The sequence below is a fragment of the Podarcis vaucheri genome (genome assembly GCF_965113315.1).
Source record: "Podarcis vaucheri genome assembly, chromosome: 6".
NCBI classification, from domain to species: Eukaryota; Metazoa; Chordata; class Lepidosauria; order Squamata; family Lacertidae; genus Podarcis; species Podarcis vaucheri.
The window spans coordinates 90,463,615-90,486,075 of NC_138764.1; the positions used below are offsets into that span (position 1 = coordinate 90,463,615).

The following is a 22,461-nucleotide window of genomic DNA, read 5'->3' on the forward strand; positions in this document are numbered from 1 at the left end:
GCATACATCTCTAAAGACAGCCCCTAACTGGAGATGTATGTGGAGAAAGAAGCCTGAGAGCATTCTGGAAGCCTAAAAGCTTGTTTGTACATCTCTCTGTGTGTGGTAACTTTGACACAACAGGGGCCTAAAAGAGTTATGAACAGAAAGGCTTAGATTTGTGTGCTGAGTGGGTTGGGCTTTGGGGGGCAAGCAGATGACAAATAAGACATCTGTTGGTTTCATAAGCATTTCTGATAAATAAAATTCCTGGCTGAACTGCTGGAGAAAGGCCACAGAGCTATGCAACAGAGTGGGATTCAGTCACATACTGGCAAATTCTGGTTGCGCAACAATGGTTGGTTGGGAGAGCTCGTGTGACAAACCCGCTTCTCCCAAAGACCAGAGTTTCTACAGTAAGGAAAGTGATGGAGAAATGAACTAGAAAGTGTGAGATAACACTTGCTTCGATTCAACATGATCTAACCTCCCCACAAGCAAATCAGAATGAATGCTCAGTAAACAACCAGCAATGTCTCATCTACCTGCAAACAAATGCTCAACAAACAGGTGATACGGGAACGCGCTGAGAGAGAGAGAGAGAGAGAGAGAGAGAGAGAGAGAGATGGCTATTCTGAGGATGGTCATTTCACTATTTGTCCTGTCAGAGCTGCTGAGACATTTTGATGCCTGTGGCAAAAGACAAGATGGCTACCTCTCCCAGTTACAAAAATCCAACCCTATTGGCTGCTGAACCTTACTTCAGCACTGGCAACAGAGCATCCTCCTTCACCACACCTGAGGGTTCATTTGGAGCAGGCATGTCCAAAGTCCGTTTCTGGGGCTTAATCTGGCCCACCAGCCAATTTAATCTGGCCCCCGTGGCACTATATGTCCTGGGCTAAAAGCTCAACAAGTTTGGTCGGCCCTCATGCATGTTCACTTCATCACATCTGGCCCTCTTTGAAAAAAGTTTGGGCACCCATGATCTAGAGGGTGCATAACAGGCCACATAGCTCATACAGCTCCATCCTTCAAAACCTTACCACCAATTCACATCCTCCAGTATCTGCACCCTGAAACTGCCATGTCACTCTGCTTAATGGTCTGGCCCTGCAGTAATATATCTATATCTATATCTATATCTATATCTATATCTATATCTATATCTATATCTATATCTATATCTATATCTCTATAATCATCTATAAATAGCATTTCCGTGCACCTCTCTGGTTTCGCCAGAAGTGGCTTAGTCATGCTGGCCAAATGACCCAGAAAAACTGTCTGTGGACAATTGTCAGCTCCCTCCACCAGTAAAGTGAGATGAGCGCCGCAACCCCAGAGTCGTTCGTGACTGGACTTAACTGTCAGGGGTCCTTTACCTTTACCTTTACCTTTATATCATCTCTATCTATTTTGGGGGGGCGGGGCTTATAAAATCTATAGTACAAGAGGTATAGCTGTCAACTTTCGAATTTGAAAATAAGGGATCAGCAGCCTCACCTGTCCCAGGGACAGTCTACGGGATATCTAACAATCTGGGATAGCAGCAGGTAGCAGCAGGAAACGGTGCTGGAATAAGGGAATTTCCCGCAAAAACAAGGGAAGGTTGACAGCTATGAAAAGAGGGGGAGTCAGCACTACCCATTTAATTTTTTGTACATACAGAATATTCTGGTTATTATAAAATGTGTATGTGTTAGCATCAGCTCTGCCATTTTGGGTGGGTATAATGAGAAGCTATATGAAAAGCTTGTATTCTTGCCAAGCCCTTTTTTGTTCCCATGAAGAGCACGACTCACTCAGTGAAACATTTCAGTCACATAATTTACCTTGGCTTGAATAGCGAACGCTTCATCGGTTCATGAAACCTGCCCTTGTTTTAATTATGCAGCTTCCTGAATGTAGTTTTGTGGCGCTTGAAAATAAGGCCATGGTTCAGCCAAACACAGAATGCCTGTGTAGTTCCTGGATTGGAATCTAAAATGGAGGCATCTCTCCCTCTCTCTCTCTCTTTCCCTCAGCAATGTTAGTTGTTGTTTGTTGGCATTGTGACATGCGGAAAAAGCTGTGAAGTGATTAAGCTCCCACAGAAGCTATCAGTCATGGCTTACTTAAAGAGTGAAGTGTGCCTGAAGCAAAATCTGGAAAATTACGATTAAATCAAATATTTAGACTTCCAGTAGAAATATCTCATCTGTATACAGTAATCAGACGTTCGGCTTTCTGCCGTCTGTCAGAGGCCAAAGATACCAATTTTATCGAAAGTGTGTTGATTACCACTGAGCTTTTTATTTGAGCCTAATTCTGCCCACCTGAACACTTGTATAAATAAACCACTTCGGAATTAATGGGAAGTCAAATAAGAGCTGCAGATTGCATTTATTTCAGAAGATATGTCTGGAAAAGTAAAGATCTGCCTCATAAAGCTTATAGCTTGATGGCAAAATAAAAACAATTAGCATTTTATAATACTTGGAATTTCAAGTTCTACACACAGTTTTTTTGAGTAGAATCTCAACAAACAAACAACCCCTGCTTCCTATACCTTATCTCAATAACCATATTCTGGCAGTAAGCTCCCTATGCTCCAACTGCTTCTAGTTACCAATAAATATTGCTGTTTTCTGGAATGCATCCATGGAAAATAATTGGGTGATATCTAGCTAAGTCAACGGGCCCATTCTGAACATGGCTCATGTTGGATATCATTCACTGTTGCTATCTTTTGCTCTTTTGTATGCCTTAAGTGGGACGCGGGTGGCGCTGTGGGTTAAACCACTGAGCCTAGGACTTGCCGATCAGAAGGTCGGCGGTTCGAATCCCCGCGACGGGGTGAGCTCCCATTGCTCGGTCCCTGCTCCTGCCAACCTAGCAGTTCAAAAGCACGTCCAAGTGCAAGTAGATAAATAGGTACCACTCCGGCGGGAAGGTAAACGGCGTTTCTGGGTGCTGCTCTGGTTCGCCAGAAGCGGCTTGGTCATACTGGCCACATGACCCGGAAGCTGTATGCCGGCTCCCTTGGCCAATAAAGCGAGATGAGCGCTGCAACCCCAGAGTTGGCCACGACTGGACCTAATGGTCAGGGGTCCCTTTACCTTTACACCTTCTTAAAATTTTAGTGCTATGAGGACCAAAGTAAAACGCAAACATTAATTGCATGAATGCAGTTAAAATCCATGGTTTGGTGTATGTAAATAGCTATAGGAATGTCCAGGACATTTTGCTGCCTGAAGCACTGGGCAATATGTTATCCCTCTCATTCCAGGAAAAGAATTTGACTAGATTGGCAGCTGAATCTTACTTCTATACAAGTGACAGAAAAACACCATTCACTGCACCAGAGGGCTTCAGGGTAGCTTTGAGGATGCAGTTCTGAGCTCCAAAACATTGCCAACCCTTCCTGCTGTCCAACATCTGTTGCTTGAGCCACCTGCCTCACTTCATTCCACAAAACTTGACTTTACCAACTGGACCAATAGAAAACTCACTGTGAACCCAAACCATGGGATGAACCACTACCAATGCTGTTTCGTCCAATCAATAGGGGTAGTCACTGTGGTGATGTATAGATTTTTGTTGGACTACAACGCTCATCAGCTCCTGCCAGCATGGCCAATGATGATGGAAGTTGTAGTCCAACAACATCTGGAGGACTTTCGTGTTGGCTTCTCTTGCTGTACACAGTAGTGAATTTTGTCTAGTGTGGCCTGGCTAGGTCTTTGCAGTTTTCTTGCGCAATGAATTCCTATGTCCCATAGCATGGTGACAAAAAGTGTGATGTATATGTCAGTAAACAGCTAAACTAGAGAACTGAGATATGCCAGAAAGACAAAGGAGAGTAATCAGTTAAATTTTCTGCAGAGGTTAAGGGCCAACTTAGAGGGGATGTAACTTCCCTCTCTCTCCAAATTCATAGAATTGTAGAGTTGGAAGGGACCCTGAGGGTCATCTAGTCCAACCCCCTGCAATTGCAGATATGTTTGGGTGGTGTGGTGTGAATTGCACCAGGGCCATAGCTGGGGAAAACATTTTCCCAATCTCAGTTGTTTCCCTGAAAGTGCTACTTGCCTTACCATTGAAAACACACAAGTACTTATGTCCTATCACTGACATTAAATGCAGAAGATCCAAGGTTCAATCCCTGCACCTCTGGTTAGGAAAAGACCTGGTGATAGAAAGACCTCTGAGATTCTAAATGATTGCTGCCAGCCAGAGTAGACAACACCAGGCTGGGTGGATCAATGTTCTGAGTTGGGATAAGATGGCTCCCTATAAGAAAAATGTAATTGGATGAAGGTCAACCATAGACAAAATCCAGTTTGGTTTGTGTGTGCTTTAAAAAGGAAAAAAAAAAGTTGGGACATCTAATCATTCACATCTCATTTAGTTTGACCTTTGGAGAGCTACTGCCGGACAGAGTGTTAAATGTAACAACAATAAATGAAGCCCTGTAACTCTCAGTAATGGAATAAGCCACATAGGATTCTCATTACCCAGAAGTTTTTGTTTTTTTTAAGCCATCAGAATGTTTGGGGGTTATGTATGAAGTATCCAAAATATATGTTGTTAGAAATAAAAGCTATTGGGTCTTTACGCTCAAAATTCAACTGCAGGCAAACTCAAAACCCAACATAAAAATAAAAAGGGGGGGGGGGTACAAGAGAGATTATTTTAAAAACTCCCCCCCCAATTCACAGAATCCTATTAGTAGTAATTCCACCTTTTATTTTAAAGAACAACCTGCACAATAAATAGAGTTTACTTCTTTACAAGCAGGGGATGAGGTTAGTACAAAATGCATGGCTGAATTTAAACTGTAGAAATGGTTGTAATCTCAAGAGTATTAGCCAGAAATTGCTCTAGGAAAGTGAAAGAAGTCTACGTTGGTTTCACCTTGCCTTCTGGTGTATATAGTTTCATGGTGAAACTCTATACATAAATTTGGTGGCACCTGCCTCACACTAAGGTCACCACAAGTTGACCAATGGCTGAATCTTGAACACCAAACCCAAGGAAGATAAGAACGCAAAAACATAAGAAAAGCATTGGTAGAAATGTCTCCAATTTTCATAACTTTTCTTATGATAGAAATATTTCAGGTAGTTGAAATTCTCACCACACCTTAATTACCATTCAGTGAGACTGTGGCGGGGAGCAGGCAATGATGCTCAGTGGGCCAAATTTGTGCTGCAGAGCTAACATTGCAGCTACAGTGGATTATTATTTCTCTCCAACAGGTGGCTGTTCCACCAATGTCACTCAACGGGGATTTAGCTTCTCATCACATTGTACAGTGTGATGCTATCTTGTCCCATTAAAAAAAACAAAAACACCTCCAGACAAACTTAATTAGAAACAAATTATACCATCCTGTTTTGTTTACTTGCCTTCCCCTGCAAGACATTCTCTGGCGTGCTTTGTAATCCTGCAGTTCCTTCTGCTGTGATGATGACACCTGGATTCTCTTCCTTCACCTCCCCTTGGCTTTGGTCTTGTGCTTTGATCTTGTCTTTCCCCCTTTCCACTTTGAAGAGTCTGTCGAAAAAGCTTAACTCTTTGGGCTTGGACAAAGTGGCATCCTCCTCCTCTGCCTTCCCCGGTGCTGTGAGTTCAATTTCACTGAGAGATTCCTCCCTTAGGTTTTTATCTGAAGTTTCCTCTGTCGCAGCTGCAGCAGGAAGGTCCACATTCTCACTCAAGGCTTTGTTCGCTTGGGGTGCTTCTGAGCTGACATCAAGCTGAGCCGATCCAGCCGATGCATTTGCTGCTTTCTCTTCGGTACGTCCTGGTACAGGCCGTGAAAATGCAAAGACAAAACGAGATTTGGCAGCTGGTGGGGCCGCCTTGGCCTCCTTCCCAAGATTATTTCCACTGGCCTCGGAGCTGGAGCTGAGCTCCATTGTCTTCTGGGAAGAAACGGCCACATTATCCTGGACAACACTCACTCTTGCATCCACTACAAGTACAAACAAGAAAACAGCAATTATCCATCATGACAGGAAAGATGCACTATTAATCATAGCTGCCTGTGTATTTAATGGACTGATTGTAAACTGCAATGGCTAAACAAGCACAGTGTGTACGTGTCATTCTCGTTACAGAGTGTGAGCTTTGGCCTATCCGTTTACACATGCAATATGGGTTGCTGAAGCCCACTGTATTGTCATTGTTGACTATTTATGGCCCACACTTTGATGACACTGGAATGCTCCCTTAAGCTATAGGACAAGGGTGAGGAACTCTTTCTGGCCAGCTGGCCAGATCTCCCTACCTCTGGAGAACTAAATTGGAAAGGTGAGTGTCCTAGAAACAGCAGGTGATGCTGTGCTTTGAAGCCCCAACTGTTGGGACTTCAAAGTGCAACATGGAGGTTGTTTGAAAACTCTTTTGCAAACAGCTCCATGCTGCACTTTGAATGTCCAAAACCCAGATGTTTAAAGAGCAACATGGGGCTGTTTGCAAAAGGGCTTTTAAATAGCCCAGCACTGTATTTTGGCTTTGTATGTTTGCTCACAGTAGGGGGACAGGTAGATATGGCCAATTGAGCAGGATAGAATTCTCCGCTCACCAGCTGATGTGTTGAGGATTCAAGCCTGCTAGATGCAGGGGTCTCCCTGATGATGGCATAGAATGACAGGGTTAGAAGGAACCTACTGTTAATCATTTACAGCAGTTTGGATTTGTCAAAGGCTTTGTCTCTGCATGCCCTGTGTGTTAACGGGCACAATTATTTTTTTTGTTTTTAAAGACAAAAGTTACAAAAGTGTAGCTTCCCAGTTATCGTTCTTTGTTGAATCATTAGAAACTGAAACCACATAAGGAACTGCATGCTGGAGAATTCAAAAGCAGAGCATGCTTTGAGTTGAGTGTAGCTAGTTCCTGAAAATGTGGGAATGGAAATCTTTAGAAATCTGATAAGTATTTGCATTGTTGTGAGAAAGATGAGATTTCTAGTAGTAAAGGCAAGATTCCCCTTGCCAGAAACAGTGTAAAATTGTCCTCAAAGGCAAAGGAAAATTGTGAGGTTTCAAGGTACAGTTTCTGAGAATTAACAATGTGGAAATGCAACAAAACCTGTTCTTTTATTGCAGAATGAATAATCTAATTGTTAACTCCCATCAAAGCACAATAGCTGAAGGAATCTGTGTTCTTATTTGCTGTGACTATTCCAATGCTGCTTTTAAATTGGTACCAGCCCTACCTTTGGCTATTCCCCTCCCTTGAATGGCAGAGCTGAGTGTGCCAACCAGCATATCATTAACCCCCTAGTCTACTGCTAACCTGCATTCCACTGTCTCTTGCTTTAGAGCTTGGAACTGCCACTTCAGCAGCAGCATTTGGGTGGTGTAGGTGTGGCTGTGTTGCTCTCCTGACTTCCCAACACTGTGCATCATGGATGCTTACAAGGAAGGAGGGTGGGTGGCAAGGCAGCAGGGAGCTTGGCAGGTACAGGCCTGCTGGCAGAGCGAATCTGATGCTCCTGCTACCAGGCCTGCACTGTGCTGAACTCTTTACTGCCTTGGCCAACCCACTCTCCCAGTTGGACCATCAGGACAGCAACACAGCCACACCTGCCCTGCTCTGCCAGCTGCTGCTGATCAGCAGTGGAGCAGGCCATATTCCAGGAGGCTCCATCATTTCCTAGCACTTAGCCCAGGTCCTGATTTGAGGTGTTACATGTGCTTCACCCTCCTCTCAAATAGCTCACATGCGTGTTCCTCAGCCTTGGGTCTCCAACTGTTTTTGGACTACAACTCCCATCATCCCTAGCTAGCAGGACCAGTGGTCAGGGATAATGGGAACTGTGGTTCCAAAACAACTGGAGGCGCAAATTTAGGAAATCCTGAGCTAGCTGGACTTTCTTCCTTTTCTGCCCTTGTAAACCTGGGGGTGGGTGTTAAGGGAAGATCCAAAGGGCCAGCCAAGAACCCAAGCAGTCCTGGGGCCAGATTGTTAAGGTCCTCAGGGCCGTTAGTGGTGCAGAGATCTGCTGAGGGATCACACTCTTTCTCCTCCTTCTCCAAGGAGAGAGAGAGCCTTGATTCCAGGACTGGGTAGGGCTGAACCATGACTTCCTACCACTCTGTTGTCCTTAATAGCACCTTGTCCTTGGTCTGGGGCCATCCCTGCAATCCTCAAGCTCCCTTGAGTCACTGTTGTCCTATCCCTGAACCTCCTTAGAGAGGCCTTAATTTGAGAACTCTGGTTCTAGTGCAACGGATCAAAAAACCTGCCATAAACTCTCATTAATCAACATGTACAAGGCAGCAGGATCTAGCCTGAAAATGGCGTCTTTTCACTCACGCAAGTGAAATCAAGCACAAAGATAAAAGCCTGCCACGGTTGATTGACATACCTTTGATTTCAGAAACTACACCGAGGCAAGACAGACATGAAAATCATTTCTAAATGCGTTTCTTAAACAGCTGTGGAAAGACATGAGCCAAGTGTACAAGACAAAGCAGGAAAATGGAAAGATCCCACTGTGATGATGCCTTTGCAGCTGTGAACTAGCAAAGCATTATAGGAATGGGGCTTATTTCAGGGTGTCTAGAACCATCAGCAAAATGGAAAAGAAAGTGATCGTGAGCAATATTCACATGATATTTAACAGTCACCACTTTCCATTTCAAGCTCTGTTGCATGAACATGTCTGCACAGCTTGTGACCTACCAAGGTTGAATTTCACCAAGTAGTACTTATGTTTGATGCATATTCTGCAGCTGGCCCAAACAATCCAGGATCGGCTAATAAACCCAGCTAATTAACTGCCCCACGAGAATCACAGATATTGGCTTTCCTCCCCATTCACATCTGTGTGGCAGAATCTAGCTAGAAATGCATCTTCACTGAACACATACAGTTCCACCTCTAAGAGGCATCCGGCTCACATCAGCCCCAGCCAGTATGATAAATGATGGGAGTTCACAACATCTGGAAGCTCCCAAGTTAGCCACCCCTGGTCTAGACATAGCTTTCAGCCTATTCATATGACCCAACTTCTATTATAATAATGTGAACTGCCCTGAGAACCATGGATGAAGGGTGGTATACAAATTTAATAAATAATAATGACAAGCTGGGTATTTTAGCTGCAGAATCAGGCCATATAACAAAGCAGATAGACTCCACTGGGTCCACAGATGAAGAGGGCAACTTTTCAGGCTCTGGAGCTCCACCAGAACACAGGAATAGCTTGGACACATTGACTATCTGGGTTGCTTTTGTTATTTTAGCCGATTGGTAAACTTACTGCCACCCATTTACTAAATATGCTGCTAAATACACACAAGCCAGGGTGCTATGAAGTCTGGGAAAGTATCAACAAGATGAAAGATACAGAGAAAGAATCAGAAATTGTAAATTTGATGGTGCTGCATGATGTCTTTGTTTCTCTATAGTTTCCTTTGGCATCACTAGGATACATTATTCTTTATCACTTTATGATGGGGCACTTTATTTGTGAATACTTCATTCTCTTGCTCATGAGGAGGATCTAGAAAGCTTAGCTGGAGCTTGGCCGCTTATTGGTCTTGATCTGCAAATGGTATAAATGTGTATGGAGTAATTGTGAACTGGGACTGGTTATGTTTGCTCCATATAATTTTCCTTTGCATGGTGTGGGGAGTGGGAGTAAGAGTGAGACATCATCTTTTTTACCCACCAACTCACCCATTTGATGCCCCTGCCCTGCCCTGCAGAGGAGACTTCCTGGGAGCCTCATGGAAAACACTTTGAGGTTCCTAAAGACCTCAGTATAGAAGCTATCAATATATTTTTATAGACACATGCTACACCTTAACTTTCTCAGCAGGGTTCTTGTTGTTTGACTCTTAACCAGCACCTGTTTTTAGTTTGTAAGTAGCTTAACAGAGTAATGCAACATTTCTTGAAAATCAAGATCTAGCACATTTCAGATTATCTTGCAATGATTTATGGTTTTCTTAAATTATGCATGCCAGTGCAGTAAACAAGTGCCAGTTTTTCAGAAAGACTAGGCTTGTTTTTTGAGAGAAAGGGCTTCACTTATTTGCCCAGGCAGAAAGGGTTATTAATCCATGGCATTTAGGCCAACATCTCAAATTAGGGCTTTGAATACACAATTGTGCCTTCAGCCATGGCTACATATTAAGAGGCATATAAATGGCTTCATGCACCTTGAAGCCAAGGTGCAACTCCAAATATCACACCACTGCCTTTGAGAAAGGGAGTGCAGAACTTTTTTTCCACTTTCGTTTGTGGGCAAGGCTAGATACAAACATGGATAAACATGGACGGCTATATTGCTGACATCTCCTTGTGTTTGTGTGAAACAATAGATAATGATTTTACTTTTAGCATATAGGGCAGGTGTGTAAAAATATTTCCTGTGCTATGATGTTAAATAACAGGAAGGCCTTGAGAGATGCACAGTTTTGAATGCCGTGTGGGACCCAACAACCTGGAAGCAACTATCCACATAAGCCAAGTGTCTTGGGGTTCAGCTAAAATTTGATGCATCAGAACGATGTGTGCTGGATGTGGCACCATAAGACAGACAGCAAACAGCTGCAAAAACATGCTGCTTAATGAAAGAAATGCTTCTGATTTAATACAGACATGGGGCAGAGGGAAGTACGTGCTTATCTTTTTAATCAAGATCGCCATTAAAACAAGCGTTACTATCTTCAGAGAAGCTTTATGTGAACAGCTGCACTTGTTCAGGTTGTTACACAAAACAAGTTAAATGACACCAAGTCTGCACACCTGTTGTCTGTATTCTGACAATTGCTTGACATCCCCTCCTGTTTTGTTTTTGTTTTTTGCTTTTCCTGTTTTATAGTCCTAGCAGAAAACAAAAACAGGAGGTTTATCAACCCCCAGGTGTTGGGCTGTTTCTGCTTGTTGTGCTACACAACTGGGGTCACCAAACTTTTTGGGCCCATGGGCACATTTGGATTTTTGAGGGAGTGCTGTGCACTCAGTAGGATTCAGTCGGATTCAGTAAAATTAATCTAAGCTTTGAAGAAGAGAAGAAGAGAAGAGTTTTGGATTTGGAATGCCACTTTATCACTACCCGAAGGAGTCTCAAAGCGGCTAACATTCTCCTTTCCCTTCCTCCCCCACAACAAACACTCTGTGAGGTGAGTGGGGCTGAGAGACTTCAAAGAAGTGTGACCGGCCCAAGGTCACCCAGCAGCTGCATGTGGAGGAGCGGGGAAGCGAACCCGGTTCACCAGATTCTGAGTCCACCGCTCTTAACCACTACACCACACTGAAAAGCATATAGAGTAAAATGGGAAGTGAGAAAGAACAGCACTCTTCTGATTTCCTTCTTCAACACTTCATATCCCTCCAAGGGGGGTGGGACAGTAGAGGCATTGTCATCAGAACATAAGCAGAGCCCTGCAGGATCAGTTCAGTAGCCCATCTAGTCCAGCATCCTGTTCCCAAAGTGACCACCCAGATGTCTGCAGGAAACCCATGAGCAAGAACACTCTCTACCACCACTTTATGACCAGGGCATAGGGGCTCAGAGGTTTCAAACACACCAGGGGAAGACTTCAAGGGCACCATGTTGGTGACCTCTGTGTTACAAGTTGAAGAAGACTCCCATTGTCCTTGTGTGTGCATACACACAAGACGGGCAGACATAAGCATGGCAAATGTCAATCCTCTTTTGCAGAGAGCATGGTCTGGCAGACAAGCCAACTTCTGAATGAGTCAGAGAAAGAAGTCAAATACCATTAATCACTCTGAGTTAACACCCACAACTTATATATGATATTGACATATCTGCTTTTTGTGCTGCGCCTGAACCTCCACCTATGTACTGTACACAGAGAAGAGTCACGTGACCAATAAATAAATCAAATATAAGCAGAGCTATGGAGAATAGGGTTCATTTGTAGATTGGTGCCATCAGAATATGGGCAGCCATTTTGAAACAATCCCCTGGAGGTCTTTTGTGGGAATGTTATGCAGAAATTAGTCCACACAAATTTGTCTGTTCATGGGATCCAGTAGTAATCTAGTAACCTGTTCACAGACACACCCAGGAAGCTCTGCAGTCCCCATCCCAATCGTTACATTGGAAGATTGCCCTAAAGCCCAAAGCAAAAAGCATCCAAACCCTTTATAGGCTAGGAGTTTGGAAGAATTCAAACTTTGCCTTGCTTTTCTATTATACGGTTTCAAAGGAAAACAAAACCAGCTAGGCCAGACCCCTCCTTTCTGGTCTGCTGGCAATGATCAACTTTCCCTCAAATCATGTCTAACTTTATGTTTTGCAACATGTCCCTCTCTCTTCCCCTATCACTTTTCCTGATGATTTTACATTAAAGTTGCACTCATTTTGGGAAGTGAGTCATTACAGACCCCAAGTGGAATCACTTGATCACATTAAGGGCCAGCTGCATTAATATTCACTGCATGACACATATGCAGCTCTCTGTTTTGCAAATAGATTCCCATACATTGATCCTAAACACACACTTTCATAAATACAGCAAACTAGCCATGCAGAAGCCACACAGCTTGTACTAAGCAGGCAGGTGTTTCCTCGTGGGTGTGATAAATGATGTGGTTTTGTCTTACATGGTTTTATCTCATGCATGTTTTATAAAAGCTTCCTGGCTTGTCATTGTTTCTGGCTCCCAGCCTTTGCCTATAATATACTATAGCATATAGTGTGGACTGTATACCAATATGATTAATGTCTGCTTAATTTGTATGATTTACATACATCTCCTGTGAAAAGGAATGCCAGAGAGAAATGCCAAAGAGATCGTATCTTTTATTGGTCTGAACTGCAATCAGTATAGGAAGAGGCAAACTGATGAATGACACAGAATAAAAAGTATTTTGTTTCTAGACAATGATCTGAGTGAAATAACTAAGAAACACCTATTGTCCCCATATGTGTCCAAGAATAAGGGCTGGATTATATGTAGCAATCACATAGAGCTGTCCTGAACACTCTATCCATTGCAGCTAGCAAAGAGTTTGAACAGAAGAAGAAGAAGAGTTTGGATTTGATATCCCGCTTTATCACTACCCGAAGGAGTATCAAAGCGGCTAACATTCTCCTTTCCCTTCCTCCCCCACAACAAACACTCTGTGAGGTGAGTGGGGCTGAGAGACTTCAAAGAAGTGTGACTGGCCCAAGGTCACCCAGCAGCTGCATGTGGAGGAGCGGAGACACGAACCCGGTTCCCCAAATTACAAGTCTATCACTCTTAACCACTACACCACACTGGCTCTCCACCAGTGAACACCTAGATTAGCAGAACACCTAGATTAGCAGAGGTTGACCCACTAATGTGCATCACAAAGGCACATTCTCATATCAGATTACATAACAACTGTCCCCTAAAATCTTGCACGTTTTTATACCCAGGAAGTGAACATTTGCATAAATGTTTGCAAGTGGATTTCTCTTTGCACAGGGGGCTTATTTAAATCAGCTGGAGTTGGAGGGCCAATCCAGAAATGGGCATGACAGCCTTTCCTTCTCTGAACATACCTGCATCACCATTTGCAGAAGGAACAGTCTGTACAGTCGGGATTGTGACAGGTCCATTCTTAAGGTTTTCAGGAGGTTCAGATGAAACCTAGATCATCAGACTGAAGGTTAGTCGTTGAAACTGCTTGGTCACAAACCCTTGCACAATTTTGAACACTGCAGTAATAAACCCTGACTCAGTTCAGAAGAGAGTGGTTCATTATTACCTTGGGCTTGTGCATTCCCTCTTTCCTCTCCCTGTTCCCATCATGCCCTTTACATCAGAACTGGGCAAACTATGTTTTGCTCAAACCAGTTTTCCAGGCTCAGGTGTGTAACAAGAAACCATGGCTTGCCATTAAACTAGAAGTCAGGGAAAGAATGAGACAATGCGAGTAGAGGAAGGAAGAGGAAGGTAGCCTAAGATGTGCAAGCATGAAAGAATTCTGGGCACTGGAGTTCACCCCTCAACGAGTTACAATTCCTGGCAACCCTTAACAAATTACAGTGGAACCTTGGTTCTCGAACAGCTTAGTCGACAAACAAATCAGTTCCCGAACACCAAAAACCCAGAAGTGTTCCGGTTTTCAAACGTTTTTTGGAAGCCGAACATCAGACACAGCTTCCGCTTGACTGCAGGAAGCTGCTGCAGCCAATCAGAAGCAGCACCTTGGTTTTCGAACGTTTTGGGAGTCAAACGGACTTCCGGAATGGATTACATTTGAGAACCAAGTTACCACTGTACAATGCCCAGAGTGCTTTGAGGGAAAGAATGTGCTTCAAATGTGCTTTAAATGTATAGTGTGTTTGCATCCTGGGAGGAGATGTGTGGTTGGAGGAGACTCAGCTATGGAATTCTTAAATTTACTTTTGTACTTGGATCACTCCCATTTCTATTTGGGTATTTCGACAAACAAATAGCATGGGACTTGACCCTTCTGAGCCGCAAAGCTTTGTCTATCCCTGGTTGGTGTTCTATTTGCTTACCTAATCATCGTTTAGCTAGAGATCCACCCTGTTCACCGCTGCCCTTCACAGTCCTTGCTTGATGTATCCCATCCCTACCACCATCCTGGAGCCTTTTCCTTACATGTGCCATTTTTATAGGTAGGGCCATCCATCCAGGCATGCACATATCCCTGCAATTTCCCAACACAGTACAAAACACAAAAGCAAAATTTAAATGCTGCATAGCTGGGTCTCCATCTCCTCCCAGTCTCTAAATACAGACTTCATTTCTTTCAGCCCAACAAGCGTAGTGTGGGGCTGCCAGAGACACAGTTTGTGCCATGGGTAGGCAAACCAAGGCCCAGGGGCCGGATCCGGCCCAATTGCCTTCTCAATCTGGCCCACAGACGGTCCGGGAATAAGTGTGTTCTTACATGAATAGAATGTGCCCTTTTATTTAAAATTCATCTCTGGGTTATTTGTGGGGCCTGCCTGGTGTTTTTACATGAGTAGTGGGGCATAGGAATTCATTCATATATATTTTTCCAAAAGATAGTCCAGCCCCTAACAAGGTCTGAGGGACAGTGGACCAGCCCCCTGCTGAAAAAGTTTGCTGACCCCTGGCTTGTGCATTTTCAATACAATTTGACCAGACAAAGCAGAACAAAGAAATCTACAGATTTTTACCTCTGAATATGCTGTTATGTGAACAGGTTCATCGTCTTCAGGTTCCCTTTGCATGGACATTGTGTTTCCCATAGTGGATGCTGTGTTTGAGAAAATACAGAAATTAGGAAACATGGGATTGACTGAGCAGCCTTTAGCCACACTTCAGAGCAGGGATGTATTTGAAGGACCCTATGGGGATGTGAGAGACACTAAACCGTAGTTCGTATTCTCACATACACCACCACTTCTCTGAGTCGTTGAGAAGTTTCAGATGCATCTGTTTACCCAGTTTTAAATTACCTTTGGGAGGTGGTTACTGGAGGCTTAGTGGCATTAGGCAGTATTTACATGTATTAGCAAATGTACTGGCAGAGCACAGGTGGGAGCACAGCTTAACTTACAAATACTCCACAAGACAGTGAAAGTCATAGAACCATAGGTTCATAGAATTGTATGCCTGGAAGGGACCCAAAGCGGCATCTATTCTACCCCTGTGCAATCCACTGCACCCACATAGGACCTCTTGAGAGAAGCAGGCTGCACCTCAAGATGCTGTTAGCTCAAACTCAGCTCTGTCTCAGCATCTATTTCAAAATGTAGTCTTCCTCTTTTCACACACAAACACCTAGATCACAACATCCTTAGCTAGGGTGGGGAAGGTGTTGCTCTTCCCATTTGAAAAACTACAGATGCTTTATCAATAAGCAATTGTTCAATAATTTAGTCCCATGGAATCAACATCACATGAAAATCCCTAGCCATTAATCTGCAGTTCCCCTAACAATAAATGTCCCATTAAGGAAGTCTACCAGCAGTACTTCTGACACCATTAACCCTGTCCTATTCAAACCCAGATCTGTTGCTCATGTAGTAGAGACAAGGCATGACACCTCTGCCCTCCATCATGCAAAATATGTTCACAACATAAGGAATAAGGTGATTCCTGGTGAATCAGGCCAAATGCTCATCTTGACTGGACAAGTTTAGTTATATGATGCTTTCCACAGTGAACGGTGCCCAAAGGGGCTCACAGCAATCATTCAAATAATAAAAATACAGAACATTGGAAATACAAATATACAAAATGCAGAACATGTCAGTAAATTCAAGAATGACAAAAATCAACAATTGGGCAAACGCAGAATAAATTCAATCCTGCAAAAAACCCAAAACAAAACCCCACAACCAAAATCAAGGCTTAAGTACATAACATTACAAAGCAAACTAGAGTTAGTCAGCAGCTCAAAGTTTGCTTAGCAATGGGCAACCCTTCATGATGTATACAATATGTAATACAATGTAAAAGGCAGGAAGTTTCATCACCAAATTCAGAAATATGAAGTTTGGATCATGAGCCTTGAAGCCTTAGGTGCCAACCTGCCTATGGCAAAAGACACGGGTGGGGAAAAATGTGGAACATGTGAAATATGTCAGACACGTGACTTATTGCTAAGCAAATATCCGGCTGCACAGCCAGCAGTGGCACTCAGTAGACGGATGCTACTACCTGTGTACACACCCGAGGGGAAAGAAGGGTTGGCAACCTGTAGAAACGTTGGTTTGGCATTTCTGCAATTGTCTTGCTGGTCCCAGGAAATGTGTGCCAAGTGGTGCCCACCACAAATCTGGAGGGCAAAGTTTTCTATCTGTCTCTACTCTGTGTTGAAAGCAATTTCTCTGCTTCAGAGCCGACCGCTAAGGGAAGGGACTGGGATTAGTCACTCGGAGTAAACAAGAACCACCCTTGAACAATTCAAGCAGGCACCCAGCTGAGCTCACGTCCTATTTGAAGCCTCTGCAATTTCTGCTTGGCCTTGAAAGCAAGCCTCCAGATTGCTCATTCCCTGTGCTGAATTCTCCTAACAAGGGAAACTCACATATTGGACTCCAAAGGCAAACAGGCCCTGGGAACTTTGAAAGGGGGAAAGTGGATCAGGGGAGGGCGATTTGGAGCAGACAAACGACTGGCAGTGGAAAGGGTTAAGCAACCCCTCTTCACCTGCTACATCTCTAGTCAAACCTCCTTTTCTTCAGAAAAAGCAAGGATCAGGCCTTGTTAACGTAATAATGTTCATTGCCCCTGCTTGCCTCTGTTCCTTGCTTGCTTGTATGTATGCAGGATGTACTTGGCTGACCAGTGTAATGTGCAAGTCAGAATACTGTGGGCACTTCCAAACCATTGAATCAGATGGGATTCAATCATTACTGGCAAATTCAGGTTGCACAAAGATTTGGTGATCTTGTGCAACAAACCTGCCTCCCCCCATCAGACTTATTTTTGCTGTATGAAAAATGATGGGAAAACACACTGTAAAGTGTGGACAACATTTATTCTACACAAATCAGGGTGAACGCTCAGTAAGCAGGTAATCTGGAAGTGCCATGTGTCATGAACGCTGCTGCTGCAATGCTCTGGAATTTCCTGGCCTATTCACAACATTGCAAAGTCATAGAGGTTGCAAGCAGGGTCAGTGCCAGGCAATTGCTGAAATGCCCTCTAACAGAATTCACCGTGCATCACTGGGGCCCAATGTCTGGCTTTCCTCGCAGAGGCAGCACTTGGATGTAGGGAGTGAGGTGCCAATTTAATCTCACATAATGCATCTGATGCAGTGTTGGACCATAACTTTGTGAGACATCAGGTAGTAGATTGTTACCCAGTGCTGGTCATAGGGTCAGGCCTGACCTAGTTAGGCAATGTGATCTGTCATTTTAATTTCCCACAATGCCCAGGGAGCAACACTACACCAGAGGTAGTAAATGGGCAAGTGGAGCCCTGGCAGCTGCCCAAGGATTCTGGCTGCTGGCGCCACCTGTGGCTGCTAATATGAGCTGGAGGAGAGAAGAGAAAGGAAATTTGCAGCCAGTTGTAACATGTGAATTGGTTCCAAATGTGGCATATTTAGCCAACGTATTTATATAATTCATGAGAATGCACTACATTCCTCCACAGAGCCAACCTTTCTCACGAAGCCCTCCAGCCCTTTTCAATGAAAGAAATCAAATCAAATCCGAATTCAGGGTTGATTTGTGCATTACAATACAGTGGCAAGAGGAGATGTGCAAAACCATTTGTGCAACCTCTGTCAACACTTCTGAGTATTGTGCAAAGGGTGAAGTATGCAAGCTGCATTCTCTTGCTGACAGCATAATGCTCAGATTGTGCAAACTCCAAAAGTGTGAAAAGGTGTGTGTGATGTTCCTATCCGTGTCTTATTATAAAGCGTGGAACATCTCGTAATCTGAACTCACTCCGTTTGAAATCTCTCTCTCTCAGCCTCAGTTTCCTTTTATAAAATGGGAATGATAGTAATCAACCTTAGAAGAGTGTTGCGAAAATGATTAAGAAAATGCTTTTTTTAAAAAGATGACACCTTACACCAGCTAAGCTACACACAGTGTAAGTAAAAACTAGAGGAACAACTGCTGCCACTACTATTTTACTTAATTGTCTTTGATGCTTTTTTATTATTATTTTGCCGTGACCTAACCTGGGACCTTCTATTTAAGGGTGTGTAATAAATATAATTAAAACAACAATAACAAATAGTGATAATATAATACCACCATCACCTTTGGTAGTCATGTACAAAACTCAGATGATAACGAGCAGAAATACTCCAATGTATTGGATTCCTGGCGGCAACATCACAATTAAACTTACTATAGTATGTTTAGATGCAGAGACTATACCAAAATGAGAAGGAAGATACAGCTACGGTTCTATATAAGTCACTTCAAACTGTATACAGCTCTCCGGTTGTATTTTCATTTACCCCAACCTTCCACCAAGGGGCTCCAAGCAAGAAGCATAGTCCATTTTTTCCTTTTTCCTTTTTCCTTACAACAACCCTGTGAGGTAGATTAGCCTGGAAATGGTAACTGGGCAAAGTGATCTTCCATGCCTGGAAGATGCATCAATATCCCACTGAGAAGCAGTGTGATGCGGCAGCTAGAGTGTTGGAACTGACTTGGGGAGTCCTAGGCTTGAATCTCAGTTCACAGAGTGACCCCTGAGCCCATCGCCCTCCTAATCTGCCCTTAAGGGTTATTGTGAGAATGAAGTAGCCTGCCCTAAGATAAAGTATCGTTGTTTTGGATCCTCTGTGATATTGCAAGGGACCCTTAAGCACACCACCTTCCTTCTGCGACCCTTAAGAAATCTGAGATTGCTTGTGTAGTTGAGCTGGCCTTATCCCCCATCAGAGATCTGATTTCAACAAGGGCAGGAGGAATGATTCTACTCTAAGGCAGAAGCAAGAAGGAACAGCACACACACACATAGCCATGTTGACAGGCAAACAAAACAACACTGTTTTGCAGCTCCAGAAACTGGCAAAATCCCATATGAAGGGCCATCCTTCAGCTTTCTTAATGCCTTGGGGCAGGGGAGAGAGGAGGAGGAGGAGGAAATGCTCCAAGCCTGAAAGCTCTGAGAAGACCATAGCAACAAAAAGAAAAGGACAGCTTACCCTGGATGCTTTTCCGCCAAGACCCTGGCACTGCTGCGTAGTTCTCTCTCGGAGCTGTTCAGGAAGAGGTGCTGCAGTTTACAAAAGTCCTTCCCAGAGGCCAACAGGTGCCTTGCTGTGCCTTGGGCAATCTTCCGTACGAAATAGCGCAAACACTGGGTTAGCCACATATGGAGAGGGTGGAGTCCCTGCTCAAGTATTTTTGCTTCCTGGCTTCCAGGGCCACCCAAACCTGTTCAGTTACAAGCGTCCTTTTCTGGAGTTGATGATGCCTGTTAACTCCGTGTGAGTAAAATAAAAGTCTGCACAGTCAGGTATCGTGCACTCCTTGTACTCTGAATGCAACTTAAGGAGATGTTTGTGCAGAGGTAAATCATACCAAGTTCCTTTTTTAAAAAAGGTTTTTTCTTATTGATTTCCACAAGCTTTACAAATTTACTTAAATTTCAATACAGTATATGTTTTTTCTAATACAGTGGTACCTTGGGTTAAGTACTTAATTCGTTCCGGAGGTCCGTTCTTAACCTGAAACTGTTATTTACCTGAAGCACCACTTTAGCTAATGGGGCCTCCTGCTGCCGCCGCACCGCCAGAGCACAATTTCTGTTCTCAACCTGAAGCAAAGTTCTTAACCCAAAGTACTATTTCTGGGTTAGCGGAATCTGTAACCTGAAGCGTATGTAACCTGAAGTGTATGTAACCCGAGGTACCACTGTATTTTGACTTCCCACCCTTATCTCTGTGATGTTTTTATTCCCGCTTTATATAACATACTTTTATCTAATACAATTATCCTCTACTGTGGTACCTCGGGTTACAGACGCTTCAGGTTACAGACGTTTCAGGTTACAGACTCCGCTAACCCAGAAATAGTACCTTGGGTTAAGAACTTTGCTTCAGGATGAGAACAGAAATTGCACGGTGGTGGCACGGCAGCAGTGGGAGGCCCCATTAGCTAAAGTGGTACCTCAGGTTAAGAACAGTTTCAGGTTAAGAACGGACCTCCAGAATGAATTAAGTTCTTAACCCGAAGTACCACTGTATTTCACTTACCATTGCTTCCATCCTGCTGCTCATAATTTGAACCCTGTCCACATTTTCATTTGACTGTAGCAGCTCTTCAAATAGTCCAAAAATGGAAAATGTCATTTTCCATGAACAGTTCCATAAATAGTTCAACTCTTTTATCTCTTATTTTTGCTGTTAATTTCTCCATTTCCACATAGTCCATTAACTTTTGAAGCCATTCCTCCTTGGTTAGTACTTATCATTCTTTCCATTTCTGTGCATACAGGATTCTGGCTGCTGTTATTGCTTATGTAAATAGTTTAACCATCTTTTTTGGAACCTCCGTCTCTATTATCCCTAAGAGGAAAGCTTCAGGACTTTTGAGAATAACCAATTTGAACATTTTGCATGTAAATCACACTTAGTTCCATGTCCATAAGATAAAGGTGGAAAGGGTAAAAGGGAAGCAGGATATAAAAAGTTAAGGGTTACACACACACACACACACACACACACACGGGGTATTGCTGAGGAGAGTCCCAAGGGAAACATGGAGAGACACCTTTGGCCCACAGCATTTCCAGGGGTCAGCAAACTTTTTCAGCAGGGTGCCAGTTCACTATCCCTCAGATCTTGTGGGGGGCTGGACTATATTTTGAAAAAAAAGAGTGAATGAATTCCTATGCCCCACAAATAACCCAGAAATGCATTTTAAATAAAAGAACACATTCTACCCATATAAAAACATGCCGATTCCCGGACCGTCCGCAGGCCAGATTTAGAAGGCTATTGGGCTGGATCCGGCCCCGGGCCTTAGTTTGCCTACCCATGGTTTAGGCCATCCTGGATCTCCAGGAATTATTAGGAATAATGAGCAATGTTTTCATAGGCAAACCAGTGTAATAAAACATTATCTTTATAAAGGGCAATAACTAGCGTTTCTTGTACACTTCAAGTCATAAATAATAACAGACACCGAAGATCAGCAAAGATTACAATCACAGAACTATTTTCGTTTCTTCCCTCCCCCCTTTGACATTGCAAAATAAATATTTAGATGCGACTATTTTCCTCTATTCATTATTTTTGCTGAATCTTCATCAACGATATATTTTGGAAAGTGGTTTGTTTGTTCACTATGAATTGGGACAGCTCTTAAGGTACTGTAACCAAATTTTCCATCGTGGTTCCTGATATCAAGGAGCAGCTTGTTTGGATACAATAGGCCACCATTTTGAATCAAGATGGCGGGCCGAACCTTTTAAAACTGCTCTGATGTTTTGGTTTCTTAGACTTCCTGAGTAATGCTGGGTACAATACTGCTAGCATGTGATAACTGGCGACCATTCTTCTGGAAAGGCAGCAACCACAAAGAACCAACTACATGCATCTTTAATGTGGGCTGAAAGCTTGTTTTGGATCATTCCTCTTGCTTGCCTGGATAGAGAAGAATGTGGAACCTCTGCCGATTGCACGGCTGGAATGTAGCCTATGGTACAAAGCATCACATCTATTGCACCACCAGCTTCAATTTACGGTCCTGCCCAGTGCTATTTTTCTAGAAAAAGAGGAGCTGGAGCTCACCATGAACTTCTCCCTTGTTCTCTTAGAGTGGCAGTGTTGCCCACCAGAGATGCTGGAGCCAAGCTCTGGCTGAAAAAAAGTCCTGGTCCCACCTACCACTGACATGTGGTCCCCTGGAAAGCTGTCCAAGGGCCAGTGTGGCCCTTAAGCTGAATAAAGTTCCCCATCCTGCTTTGAAGTTAGGGGAGGGGATCAGGAACAGGTTTGGATGCCAAGCAAGTGCACTGGATTCCATCCATGGTTCACAGGTGGGCACCCATCCAGGCTCTGGCCAGACTCAGTCCTTCAGAAAGGTGGTGGCCTCAAGTGCCT

The 22,461-nt window shown here is 43.6% G+C and overlaps 1 protein-coding gene across 5 annotated transcripts in view; it reads right to left on the minus strand.

The window, feature by feature from the left end:
• BCAS1 (brain enriched myelin associated protein 1) overlaps window positions 1-19,711 on the minus strand; it is a 52,875-nt gene extending 33,164 nt beyond the window's left edge. For all 5 annotated transcript variants that reach the window (XM_082226060.1, XM_082226061.1, XM_082226059.1 and 2 more), the window contains exons 1-4: window positions 19,558-19,711; window positions 15,104-15,183; window positions 13,490-13,577; window positions 5,373-5,941 (exon numbers count right to left, since the gene is read on the minus strand). In XM_082226060.1, coding sequence (XP_082082186.1) covers window positions 5,373-5,941; window positions 13,490-13,577; window positions 15,104-15,175 — 729 coding nt within the window. In that variant the 5' untranslated portion in view covers window positions 15,176-15,183; window positions 19,558-19,711. The remainder of the gene's footprint in view (window positions 1-5,372; window positions 5,942-13,489; window positions 13,578-15,103; window positions 15,184-19,557) is intronic.
• Between the last annotated feature and the right edge of the window lie 2,750 nt (window positions 19,712-22,461).